This window comes from Mus pahari, chromosome 10, assembly GCF_900095145.1.
Source record: "Mus pahari chromosome 10, PAHARI_EIJ_v1.1, whole genome shotgun sequence".
In the NCBI taxonomy this organism is placed as follows: domain Eukaryota; kingdom Metazoa; phylum Chordata; class Mammalia; order Rodentia; family Muridae; genus Mus; species Mus pahari.
In genome coordinates, this window is record NC_034599.1 from 17,272,708 (window position 1) to 17,284,935 (window position 12,228).

The 12,228-nt window shown below is 50.7% G+C and overlaps 2 protein-coding genes across 8 annotated transcripts in view; both read left to right on the forward strand.

Annotated features, from left to right (window-relative positions):
* The window catches only part of Ccdc159 (coiled-coil domain containing 159), a 9,260-nt gene extending 3,031 nt beyond the window's left edge, over positions 1–6,229 (forward strand). For 3 of the 5 annotated variants that reach the window (XM_029543778.1, XM_029543779.1, XM_029543780.1), the window contains exons 4-12: positions 995–1,028; positions 1,549–1,637; positions 1,719–1,800; positions 2,724–2,910; positions 3,447–3,514; positions 3,597–3,673; positions 4,015–4,136; positions 4,337–4,419; positions 5,482–6,229. In XM_029543778.1, the coding sequence (XP_029399638.1) occupies positions 995–1,028; positions 1,549–1,637; positions 1,719–1,800; positions 2,724–2,910; positions 3,447–3,514; positions 3,597–3,673; positions 4,015–4,136; positions 4,337–4,419; positions 5,482–5,633 (894 nt within the window). In that variant the 3' untranslated portion in view covers positions 5,634–6,229. The remainder of the gene's footprint in view (positions 1–994; positions 1,029–1,548; positions 1,638–1,718; positions 1,801–2,723; positions 2,911–3,446; positions 3,515–3,596; positions 3,674–4,014; positions 4,137–4,336; positions 4,420–5,481) is intronic. The other 2 variants (XM_021207089.2, XM_021207090.2) reach the window with 1 other exon arrangement.
* Positions 6,230–6,378: 149 nt separating this feature from the next.
* The window catches only part of Plppr2 (phospholipid phosphatase related 2), a 13,406-nt gene continuing 7,556 nt past the window's right edge, over positions 6,379–12,228 (forward strand). For 2 of the 3 annotated variants that reach the window (XM_021206507.2, XM_021206509.2), the window contains exons 1-5: positions 6,379–7,094; positions 8,324–8,493; positions 9,721–9,800; positions 11,351–11,539; positions 11,670–11,805. In XM_021206507.2, coding sequence (XP_021062166.1) covers positions 9,735–9,800; positions 11,351–11,539; positions 11,670–11,805 — 391 coding nt within the window. In that variant the 5' untranslated portion in view covers positions 6,379–7,094; positions 8,324–8,493; positions 9,721–9,734. The remainder of the gene's footprint in view (positions 7,095–8,323; positions 8,494–9,720; positions 9,801–11,350; positions 11,540–11,669; positions 11,806–12,228) is intronic. The other variant, XM_021206508.2, reaches the window with a different exon arrangement.

Sequence of the window (12,228 nt, forward strand, 5' to 3'; positions counted from 1 at the left end):
GCGTGTGCGTGCGTGTGTGTGTGTGTGCCTGCATGTGCGTGCGTGTGCGTGTGTGTGTGTGTGCCTGCATGTGCGTGCGTGTGCGTGTGTGTGTGTGTGCCTGCATGTGCGTGCGTGTGCGTGTGTGTGTGTGTGTGTGTGTGTGTATGTGGGTATGTGCACTTCAGAACTTCCATTGTCACCAGAAGCGCACATGGGGTCTCCTGGAGCTGGACTTTTAAATGCTTGTGGGCCACCTAACCTGGATGCTGGGACCATTCTTAGGCCCCCCCCAAACCCAAAACATTGAACTCTCTCTTCAGACATGAGGATGTCTGACGTTTTGTGGTTTTTTTTGCTTTTTTTGTTTTTGTTTGTTTGTTTGGTTGATTGATTGGTTTTTCTTGGTTTTGTATCTATATGGTTTCTTACTGTGTGTGAGACTCATACTAGTGACTAATATTGTGTGTCTATATAGCTGATTGTGTTTAACAGCTTGTGGCCGGGTGGTTGTGGTGCACACCTTTAATCCCAGCACTAGGAGGCAGAGGTAGGCAGATCTCTGTTAAGTTGAGGCCACCCTGGTGGCCCCAGTGAGTTCTAGTACAGCCAGAGCTGCACAAAGAAATCCTGTCTCAAACAAACAAACAAACAGACAACAGTTTGTGGTGTGTCAAGTAAGTGCTGATGGTATTTGTTATAGCCATTGCTGCAGCTGATGTCTTGTACTCTGAAGGAGAAAGGTCAAACCAAGGACAGCCTGGCATCTGCTTTCTGTCAGGGTCCACCCAGGGTCCCATGGACATAAGAGACAAGGCACACAGTGCACTTCTGAGCATGTGCAGATGATAAGTTTGGGGGTGGGAGTCTTGGATAAATACCCCTGGACATAGTTTGGCCTGATTTGGGATAACCAGAACTCAGGAGAACCACCCCTGCCCCGCCCTCTGCGGAGGGCTGGAACAAGGTAAAGCATCTAAGGATACTTTCTCACACTCCTCTCCCCTTGTCCCAGAAGTCCCTGGAGCCCAGCTCGTCCAAAGTAAAAGGTGAGCGTGTGAGACCGGAGGGGAAGACATTTGGGTTTCTTTTTGTTGTTGTTGTTGTTGTTTTGTTTTGTTTTGTTTTTGTTTGTTTTTTCAAGACAGAGTTTCTCTGTATAGCCCTGGCTGTCCTGGAACTCACTTTGTAGACCAGGCTGGCCTTGAACTCAGAAATCCGCCTGCCTCTGCCTCCCGAGTGCTGGGATTAAAGGCTTGTGCCACCAAGCCCAGCGACATTTGGTTTCTACCCCTGCTTAATTTTAATGACCTTTGAAGATTAGAGGACAACTTACCAGGGTTGGTCCTGGGTTCGAACTCAAGTCACCTGTCTTAGTGGCAAGCACCTACCCACAGAGCCGCCTTGCGCGGCTACTTTGCACCTTCTTCTTCTCCAGTTCAAGGCCCATGCTCATTAAATGCTTCAAGGGGGTCTCCTGCTCTTTGCCTGCCCCTCTACTTCCTCTGTCACCACCATCTCTGCCCTGACCTCACCTCTGCCATGGCTCGTCCTTGCCTCTGCCCACAGTTAAGAACACCATGCTAATTCCTGACTCTCAGAAGCTCTTGCGATGTGAACTGGAGTCTCTCAGGACCCAGCTTCAGGCTCAGAGCAAGGTGAGTCCCCTCCACCCTCTGCACCCCTGTTCTCATCCTTCTCCCCACTCCAAGGGGCCTCATCTCCTGCCCCCTCCCCAGGCATTCGAGTTCCTGAGTCACTCTGTGAGCATGCTGGAGAAGGAGAGCTGCCTACAACAGATCAGGGTCCAGCAGCTTGAAGGTGAGGGTGAGACGGAGGCCAAGGTCTGAGGACGTTTGTGGTGCGTGGAAACTAAGTTCCAGGTCAAGGTCAAAAGGGGCTTAAAAAGCTGGGGTCAAAGCTAGCCTCAGGCCCACATCAGTTTCCTACCTTTTGGGGCTGGGCCCCAGTTGGTAGGGCACTTGCCTAGCATGAATCAAGTCCTGGGTTCCATCTTCACCCTGGAATGAAACTGGACCAGGTGGTGTATGCCTGTGATCCCAGCACTTGGGAGACAAAAGCAAGAGGATTATTCAAGGTTATCTAATTAGGGAGTTGAAAGTCAGCCCAGGCTAGAGATTCTGGCTGGGAAATAAAAATAAGAACAGAAGCCTCAGGCTGAGGGATGGTTTGTCAGGTAAGAGCACTCACTGGCTGCACATGCAGAGGACTCAGGTTCTGGTCCCAGTATCCACGTGGTAGCCACACCCTCTATAACTTCAGTTCCAGCTAATAAGACACCTTCTTCTGACCTCCATAGGCACCAGGCAAAACGCCCACATACAATAAAAATAAGTAATCTTAAAAATTAAAAATGTTCTAGGGTCCAGGAGATGGCTCTGTTTTACACACACACACACACACACACACACACACACACACACACACACACGTGCCAGGCTCAGTGGGGTACACTTAATCCCGGTTCTTCAGAGTTAGGAAGAATCCTGGGCTCTCTTGGTAGCCAGTCTACCAGAATCTTCAAGTTTCAGGTTCAGTAAGAGACCCTGTGTCAAAAGATAAAAGGTGGAGAAGAATTACCTTCCTACCCCCCCCCACAGCCTGTATACCTGTGAACGCACCTGCACAAACAGATGAACATGTACATACACATAGATACACACACACACACACACACACACACACACACAAATAAAGCCAAGAGAATCCAACTGTCTCTGCAGAAGTGCTGTGCCCCACGAGCCGCCAAGGAGAGAAGTATGGCTGTAAGTGGAGCACAGAGCAGGAGCTGTATGGGGCCCTGGCTCAAGGCCTGCAGGGGTTGCAGAAGACACTGAAGGAAGGCGAGGAGCTGCAACGGGCCCGTACCACTCGCTGCCTGCAACTGTTGGCCCGGGAGATCCGGGACAGGTGGGTGTGGGCAGGAGGGCAGCGTGGAGGTTTCAAGAAAGCAGGCCACCATTGGAGGAACTTAATTGAGCAGGGAGAGGAAGGCTTGGGGGACACAACACGGGCACAGGAAAGGACACTCAGAGGATACAGGTGGCTAGAGAGTGGGTGTTGAGCCTAAGGGACCTAGAAGGTTAGGGAGACAGCAAGCTGGAGGTGGGGTGGGGAAAGGGGCAGGGACTCAGCAGATTAGCAGAGAGGCTGGAGAGAAAAAAATCAAGAGCAGAATGCAACGCTGGGAAGATCCAGGTAGGAAAGAGAAAGTAGACTGAAAGGTGAGAGGATGGAGCTGTGGGCGGAGTCTGGGACTGGGTGGAGCCTCGGGCTGTGGACCGATTTTGAGGTTGTAAGCAGGGTCTCAGGTGGTGGATACAGCCTGATGCCCTGGCAGGTGCTAGGGCGGTGGGAGGAGTCTATGGCTGTTGTGCTGGGCAGATGGGGGGCGCGGGAGGCTATGGAGGCCTGGGGAATGGGTCTAGGCTTCTCTCTCCCTTCAGCAAGAAGTTCCTGTGGGAGGAGCTGGAGCTGGTGCGGGAAGAGGTGACTTTCATCTACCAGAAGCTCCGTGAGTTCCTGGAAGCACACAGCCTGGAAGGAATGTGGGGCTACTCTGCTTCCCCTGTTCACTGGGCCCTCTTCCCCAACAGAGGACCAGGAGGATGAGATCTCAGAGAATCTCCTGAATATCCAGAAGATGCAGAAAACTCAGGTGAAGTGCCGCAAGGTGAGTGGAGAAAGTGAGTGCCCGAGCCGGGCCAAGGGGTGCTTTCTCTGGCTTCCACCACAGGACTTGATCTAGGAGGCAGAATTCAAAGCCCAGCGCTTCCATTTAATGCTCTTGTGATGATGGGCAAATCTCTTTGCCTCTCCGGGCTCGATTTGCTTCTCCATATAATGGGTATACTAGCTGCGATCTCTCCCTGATCAGAAAGCTGTGCTCAATGAGGATTCCATACTCTCAATACAGCCTGGAACTAAAGTGCTACGTCATGACTACCTTTCCCTATGGTCATCATTACTTGTGTGTCTAATCACTTGCTCTCCCCACCCCGTCCCGAACCTCAGGTTCTTACCAAGATGAAGCAGCAGGCATATGATTCATCATCATGGCCAGAAGCCAAGAGGGTGCCCACAGAAGGCAATGGTTGCTGTAAGGATGACCTCCAGAAGGAGCTGGGTGACATATGGTGAGGCTAGTTCCTGGTGAGACCTCTGATCCTCTAACCCTTCTCTAGCCTTCCTCTCTACCCACTACATCTGGAACCCAGTTGGTTCCTACTTCTTCTGGGCCTCATCCCTTCCTCGGCCACTCTCCCTGGCTCTGATTCAGGGGTACCCTGGATGCCCCAGCATCTCTTGGGGCCCCTGTCTCTCTGTCTCCCCACAGGTCTGCTGTTCACAGTCTGCAGAGCTCCATTGACTGTCTTACTTTGTCCATGGGCACCAGACCCAGGGCCTCCAGTCTCAGGGGTGAGGGGCCTTATGTAATGGGGGAGGTGACCCCCAGCCTCATGTGTATGAGATATCCTTTAGAGAATCACATAGGCTGTGGTTCCAAGGCTAAATTGGATAGCTGAGAGACTGGTTCAGATTTTGAAGAAGGCAGAACCCCAGAAATTAGGGGATGGGTGAAAGAGAACCTCAAACCCAAGACCAGTCTGGGTGTTTCATGCACAAGTCACTTTGGGGTCACACTTAAGATCTGTGAGTTGTTTTCTCTCTCTCTCTCTCTCTCTCTCTCTCTCTCTCTCTCTCTCTCTCTCTCTTTCCTTTTTTGAGATAGATTTTCATGTAGCCCAGATTAACTTATACTCACTATGTAGTCAAGGATGACCTGAACTTCTGGCCCCCTTACTTCCACCTCCCCTGTTCTGGGCTTACAGATGTCTGCCACCATTCCTGGCTCTATGGGGTTTTTAAAAGATGTATTTTATTTTATGTTTGTGGGTGTTTTGCACATATCTGTGCCCTGCCGGCATGCCTGGTGCCTCAGAGGCCAGAAGAAGGCATCAGACCCTTTGGAACTGGAATTACGGAGGGTTGTGAGCCACTATGTGGGTGCTGGGAATTGAACCTGGGTCCTCTGGAAGAGTAGACAGTAGTACTTTTAACCACTGAGCCACCTCTCTGGCCCTCTATGAAATTTTTTTTTGAAGATTTATTCATTTTATGTATGTGAGCACACTGTTGCTGTCTTCAGACATACCAGAGGAGGGCATCAGATCCCATTACAGATGGTTGTGAGCCACCATGTGGTTGCTGGGAATTGAACTCAGGACTTCTGGAAGAGCAGTCAGTGCTCTTAATCATTGAGCCATCTCTCCAGCCCACTATGACATATTTTTAAGGGAACATTTAAAGGGTCATTGATATAATTTGGTATTACTTTGGATCATCCAAGGGATGTGAATGTCTGGATCATAAATGGGTATGGTTTCGTCTCGAGGGATGTGGTGTCCATATTCTGAAGTTGCTAGACAGTCATACTGAGGACCTGAAGGGCCAGGATGGCATGTCATGTCTCTCCCACAGGCCAGAAAGGACGCCAGTGTAAGAGTTCTCAGTGCCCCTCCTGGGACTCTGATTCGGACTGGGAGAGGCCTTTCAGCAAGAGCGGATCCTACCCTTCTGGTACAGACCCTACGCAGCCCCTCTCCATCCCTTACCATCTGGCCCACTTGTGATTCCCACAGTGTAGGTCTTGAGGCTGGCACTCTATCTGGGCATTTGGTCCCTGGCTGGCAACCCTGAGTTCTCCCGGTTCAAACCAGACCACGACCTACCTTCTCTCCCTGTAGCTTGAGCAGCTGGGACTGCTTGCCCTGAAGACCCCTCCAGAGAGAAAATAAACTAGCTGAGACCTTCCTCCACCCTGGACTTTTGCACCTGCTGGTTCAAGAGTCTGGGGTCCTTCTCATGCCAGCCCCAGATAACTCTTATCTCAAAGGATGCAGAGACTGGCATGACAGTGAGGCAAGACTTAGGGTGTGTTAATTGGGCGTATGATCCAAGGACTCGGGAGGTAGGTGGAAGTAGGTATATCACTTTAAAGTTAACACAGCAAGTATGAGACCAGCCAGAGTCACAGGTGACAGAGAAATGAGCCAACCAAATGGCTCACTGGGCAAAGGCACTGGCCGCCAAATCTGAAGACCTGAGTTCGATCCCAGGGACCCTCATAGTGGTTGAGAACTGACTCATGCAAATTGTCCTCCAATCTAAAAATGCATACTGGCACACACCTTGGTAATTAATTTTTTTTTTTTTTTTGGTTTTTTTGAGACAGGGTTTCTTTGTATAGCCTTGGCTGTCCTGGAACTCACTTTGTAGACCAGGCTGGCCTCGAACTCAGAAATTTGCCTGCCTCTGCCTCCCGAGTGCTGGGATTAAAGGCATGTGGCCACTACTGTCCTAGCAAATAAATGCAATTTTAAAAATTTAAAAACACAAAATCAGGACAACGCTTGCCTAGCATGCAGGAAACTTTGCGTTCCAATCTCATCGTACAAACCGGATGTGGTGGCACAGGTCTGAAATTCCAGCACTCAAGGAGATGGAGGCAGAAAGATCCAATGTTCAAGGCTAGTCTTGGCTACAAAGAAAACTGGAGGCCAGCTTGAGCTGCCTGAGACCCTGTCTCAAACACAAAAATGGATCTGGGATGCCATGTGGAGAGTCGTACCGGAGGCTGAGCGCCTCTCTTAGCCTATTCTACCTAGCTAGTCCTTACTCTATCTCCATTCTTTTTCCCTTCTAATCTCTGCCTACACGTCCTGTCCCGCCTCATTGAGTCATGCAAATGAGCGTTTATAGCCCAGCCCCGACGTGCTCACAACTCTCCGCCCACCTGTGTTATGCAAATTAAGGGCCCAATGGCCCCGCCTACCTGGCTAACAAGAGGCTTGGGCCCACTCCACACTGGGTTATGCAAATGTGCTCGTGCCCCCGCCCCACTGGGTTATGCAAATAAGGCACCCTGTGGCCCCGCCCCTGCCTCGGCCACGGAGTCTGCGCGGAGCGGCAAGTCCGGCGGTCCAGACTTCATCTCGGTGTCCGCCTGCCTGACCAGCGATCTGTCTGACTGTTCTGCGGCGCCGGGACCGTGTAGAGGGAGCGAGGGTTCAGGCGGCGGCGGCCTAGACAGGGTGAGGGAGAAGCGTGGGCGTCCCCTCTTTTTAGCCCGGGGGGCTGCCCAGCCTGGACACGCAGGTCCAGACCATGGACGTGGGTCCTTCTGATCCGTTCCCTGTGGGTCCATTGCGGCGCGCGCGGGGGAGGGGCAGTTAGGGGGAGGGGAGGCGGCGATCTAGGGCTTTAGATGTGGTTGGGGGAGGGGAACCTGGAGAAGGGGACCCCCTCCCCTCGGGAGACCTCAAGAGCCAGGCCACAGTGCTGCGAGGGTGACTGTGGGTGAATGATGGTGTAGCTGCCCGTGTTGGTGTGTGGTTGTGTAACTACTGGTTTTGTGGCTGTCTGGTTGTGATGGGTTCGGGTGTGTCCACTGATTTTGTGTGTGTGTGTGTGTGTGTGTGTGTGTGTGTGTGTGTGTGTGAGAGAGAGAGAGAGAGAGAGNGAGAGAGAGAGAGAGAGAGAGAGAGAGAATGTGCACTGGCATGTGTGTGTGTGTTGGTGTCTAGTTGTGTGATCTGTCATTTTGTAGTTACTGTTGTATTCCTTCTGATGTTGTGTGTCTGTTTTGCAATCTGGCAGGTGTCTGCTCTTACGTGCCTTTTGTGTGTGCTGCAAGTCTCTGTCACATATATCCCATATATCCCTACCTGACCATGTGGCTGAGACTGTGGGTGGCACACTGTCTTTGCTATGACTGTGGAGAGGGTGTTCGTGTGTGTGATTGTCATTGAGCACCTTGTAACTGGGGGTGTGACTCTGTGACCCATTCTGTGACTCTTATTGTGTGGAGTGACTCTGCTGTGATTTTAAGTGGTTAGCAACCTTGAGTCTATCTATGGCGGTGACTGTGTCAGGACAAGGATTTGTGGGGGGCTGGGTTGTCTTTCTGTGTGTCTCTCTGATTGTGTCTTTGATGGGGTATGTTCCATCCGTGTGGGTGTCTATGACAGGCCATATGCAAACTGTGTGTGTGTGTGTGTGTGTGTGTGTGTGTGTTTAGGGGTACTGGGGATTTGTGTGAATGAGCAAATCTGGTTTGCTCAGCATGAGACAGGCACCCCACACAGTGTGCTTGGCTCTTGCTGTGGAATGGGTGGATGTCATGTTCTGAGATGTCCCTGTATGTAGTGTTTGGGATGGAGGCCACGCCTGGGTTATATCTTGTGTGGGAGTGCCCATATGGGTGACTCTGTACACCTGGAATCTGGTGACCCTCTCTCCAATATGTCATTCTGTGGAGTAGGCCTCAATGGAGCCCTGGATGCACAGTACCCACCCTCACCTGCCTGGGCCTCAGTTTCCACATCCGTGCAATGGAGATGAATGCTCTTGCCCTGTTGGCCTCACGGAGTGGCTGTGATTTGGTGGTGGTGGAGGTGGATGCCTGGAAGAAGCCCTAGGGCGCTTTCACAGGTGAGAGCAGGTGTCAGTGGGTATAAGCTGGCTTGACTGTATTGGCTACTGATGCCTTGGGAATTGAAGTTAGATGTAGGGGGGTTGGTGAGAGGAGACTGGAGAGGCAGCTGGCCTGGGAGGATGGGGGGGGGGTGCAAGGCAGCTGGGAGAGAGGGAGTATCTGGCTGTCAGCCCACACCAGATACCACAGCCATGGTACCCAGATACATGGGGACAGGGGAGGGAGATGTGGAGGCCATGGTGGAAGAGACTTGGAGAAGGGAGAGGGCAAGAGGCATGGGATCTCCTGGGCAAAGAAGATGAAGTTCCCTAAAATATGACAAAGGTGGGTACCAAGGAGAGTGGGACCTTCTCTAAAGGCTGGCTAGAGGTTCCCATAAAAGGCATGGGGTCTATAGAATTTCTTTAATTGAAGATGTCACTATAGAATCTTTTGAGAGAACCAACCTCTGCAGGTGGCTGTCTGACCTCCGCATGAACTGTGTGATACACATGCACAGACTCAACAAATAATAAATGTAACTAAGAGAGAGAGAGAGAGAGAGAGAGAGAGAGAAAGAAAGAAAAAGAAAGAAATGGCTGGTGAGATGACTCAGCGGGTAAGAGCACTAACTGCTCTTCCAGTGGTCATGAGTTCAAATCCCAGCAACCACATGGTGGCTCACAACCATCTGTAATGAGAAACAAATAATAATAAAAAGAATAATAATAAAAAAAAAAGAAAAGAAAAAGAGAGGGCCGGGCCTGGTGGCGCAGGCCTTTAATCCCAGTATTCGGGAGGCAGAGGCAGGCGGATTTCTGAGTTCAAGGCCAGCCTGGTCTACAAAGTGAGTTCCAGGACAGCCAGAGCTATACAGAGAAACCCTGTCTCGAAAAACCAAAAAAAAAAAAAAGAAAGAAAGAGAGGAAAGAAAGAAAGAAAGAAAGAAAGAAAGAAAGAAAGAAAGAAAGAAAGAAAGAGGAAAGAAAGAAAGAAAGAAAGAAAGAAAGAAAGAAAGAAAGAAAGAGAAAGAAAGAAAGAAAAAGAAAGAAGCCTTAGCTCTCTAGTAGGCCTCAGAGCCCTGGTGTAAGAAGAGGCAGGGATCTCTAGTGAGCAGGAGCAGGGGCCAGCAAGGTGGGAGCTGATCGCAGAGCACAGCCAGGTTAAAGAGCAGACCCAGAACTCCAGGAAACCTCACTTTCTCAGTGATGCGCCCACAAGTTCCCACACCTCTCCCTCCATAGGCCCCGGCTTCACCATGGCTGGAGGGAGACCTCACCTGAAGCGGAGTTTCTCCATCATCCCCTGCTTCGTCTTTGTGGAGGTGAGAACCTCAGAGCCACTCTGAGAAAGGGCTCTGTCTCTCTGTCCCTCTGTCCCTGCCCATCCTGTCTCCCTGCTCCTGGCCCACACTCATCTCCCCACCTTCCTGCCTCCAGTCAGTCCTTCCTCTGGCTCTGAGCTCTTACACCCCATTACCTCAGCACCTCTGCTGCTGCCCCCCCTCCCTTGAGCTATGGTGGCAGGACTGGAACTAGAAGCATTCCTCCCTGGATTCTGGCCCTATTTTTGCCCTAATCCATCACACTTTGGGACTTTGCATGCCTGAGCCTCAGTTTCTTCATCTCTAAAATGTGCATAATTAACAGGGCATAGTGGCACATGTGTGTAGCCTCAGCTGAAGGAGAAAGACTTCAGGGAAGTCAGGGCCAGCCTGGCCTACATGAGACTGTCTCAAAAAAAGATAAAGACAGAAAGAGAGAAAAAAATGCCATTGTAATGCATACTTGTAATTCTAACAGTCAGGAGAAGGAGGCAGAGGCGGGACAGATTCAAGCCAGTCCATATACATGGTCAGGCCAGCTAGGACTGTGTCTCAAAACAAACTAGCCAGGGGTGGTCACACATACCTTTAATCACAGCACTTGGGAGGCAGAGGCATGTGTATTCTGGTAAACTCGAGGACAGCCTGGTCTACACAGTGAGTTCCAGGCCAGCCAGGGAAACCTTGTTCCAAATAAAACAAAAAAGTTTATCTCAGGACAGCCTGAGATACATAATGAGATTGTGTAAAAAATAATAAGCAAATAAATAGGTAAATAATACATGGGGTTGAGAATGTGGGTCAGTGGCCAGAGACTTGCCCAGCCCATGGAGCCCTGGGTTCTATCTCCAGCACTGAATAAATAAGGTGCACTGACCTACAGCTGTAACCCCAGCACTAGGGAGGTGGAGGCAGGAGGATTGGGAGGCAGGTCCAATTCCATAGTGAATTTTAAGCTATCCTGGACTACATGAAACCTTGTCTCAAAAACAAACCAAAAACCCATTAGAAACAAGATAACGGGGCTGGAGAGATGGCTCAGTGGTTAAGGGCACTGACTGCTCTTCTGAAGGTCCTGAGTTCAAGTCCCAGCAACCACATGGTGGCTCACAACCATCCATAACAAGACCTGACTCCCTCTCTGGAGTGTCTGAAGACAGCTACAGTGTACTTACATATAATAAATAAATATACATATAATAAATAAATCTTTAAAAAAGAAAGAAAGAAAGAAACAAACAAACAAACAAACAAGATTATGGCACCACTACAGTTAAAGCCTAAAATGTAGAACTCCCTCCTTCTCCCCTCCTAAAATGTAGAACTCCCTCTCCCCCCTCCTAAAATGTAGAACTCCCTCTCCCCCCTCCTAAAATGTAGAACTCCCTCTCCCCCCTCCTAAAATGTGGAACTCCCTCCTCTCCCCTCCGCTGTGGCTTCAATATCCATCTTCCAATTTCTCTCTCCTTCCTTGTCTCTGTCTCTGACCTCACAGCCTCTGACCTCCTCCTATCTCTTTTTGCTTCTCTCTGGCCCCTGACTGGCTGCAGTCTGTGTTGCTAGGCATCGTGGTCCTTCTTGCATACCGCCTGGAGTTCACAGACACCTTCCCTGTGCACACCCAGGGCTTCTTCTGCTATGACAGCGCTTATGCCAAGCCGTATCCCGGGCCTGAGGCTGCCAGCCGAGCGCCCCCTGCCCTCATCTATGCCTTGGTCACTGCTGGGCCCACCCTCACGGTGAGATGGTGTGGGTCACTGGGCTGGATGCCAGAGAGTAGAACCTCCCAGAAGACAGGAAGGCTGGGTTGGAGTTGGTGGAGTCCTGGCCTTGAAGGCCAAGAAGACTCCATCTTGGTCTTGTCCACAGATCCTGCTGGGGGAGCTGGCCCGTGCCTTCTTCCCTGCGCCACCCTCTGCCAGTCCTGTCAGTGGGGAGAGCACCATCGTGTCCGGGGCCTGCTGCCGCTTCAGTCCCCCACTGCGGAGGCTGGTCCGTTTCCTGGGTGAGAAATGCAGACTGGGGTCACTCCAATGGTCTTGGGGAGGGAGGTGAGTTCAGGGACAGAGGAAATGGGCCAGTTCCACCTTAAAAAGAATCTCAGGCCAGTGGATCAAGATGGCTCAATGGGTACAGGTGCTTGCTACCAAGCCTGGCCTGAGTTGGATTATCCAGACCCACAAGGTCAAAGGAGAGAAGCAGTTCTTGAGCTGTCCTCTGACTACAGTCAAGATATGGTGCACACCCACATACATGCATGCATGCACACACATAAATAGACACAGGCATGCACTTGCACACACACATACACTTAGATGCATACACACATAGATGCATTCACAGACATAGATACAGTCATGCACACACACACACACACACACATACACACATATATATATATATATATATATATATATATATATATATA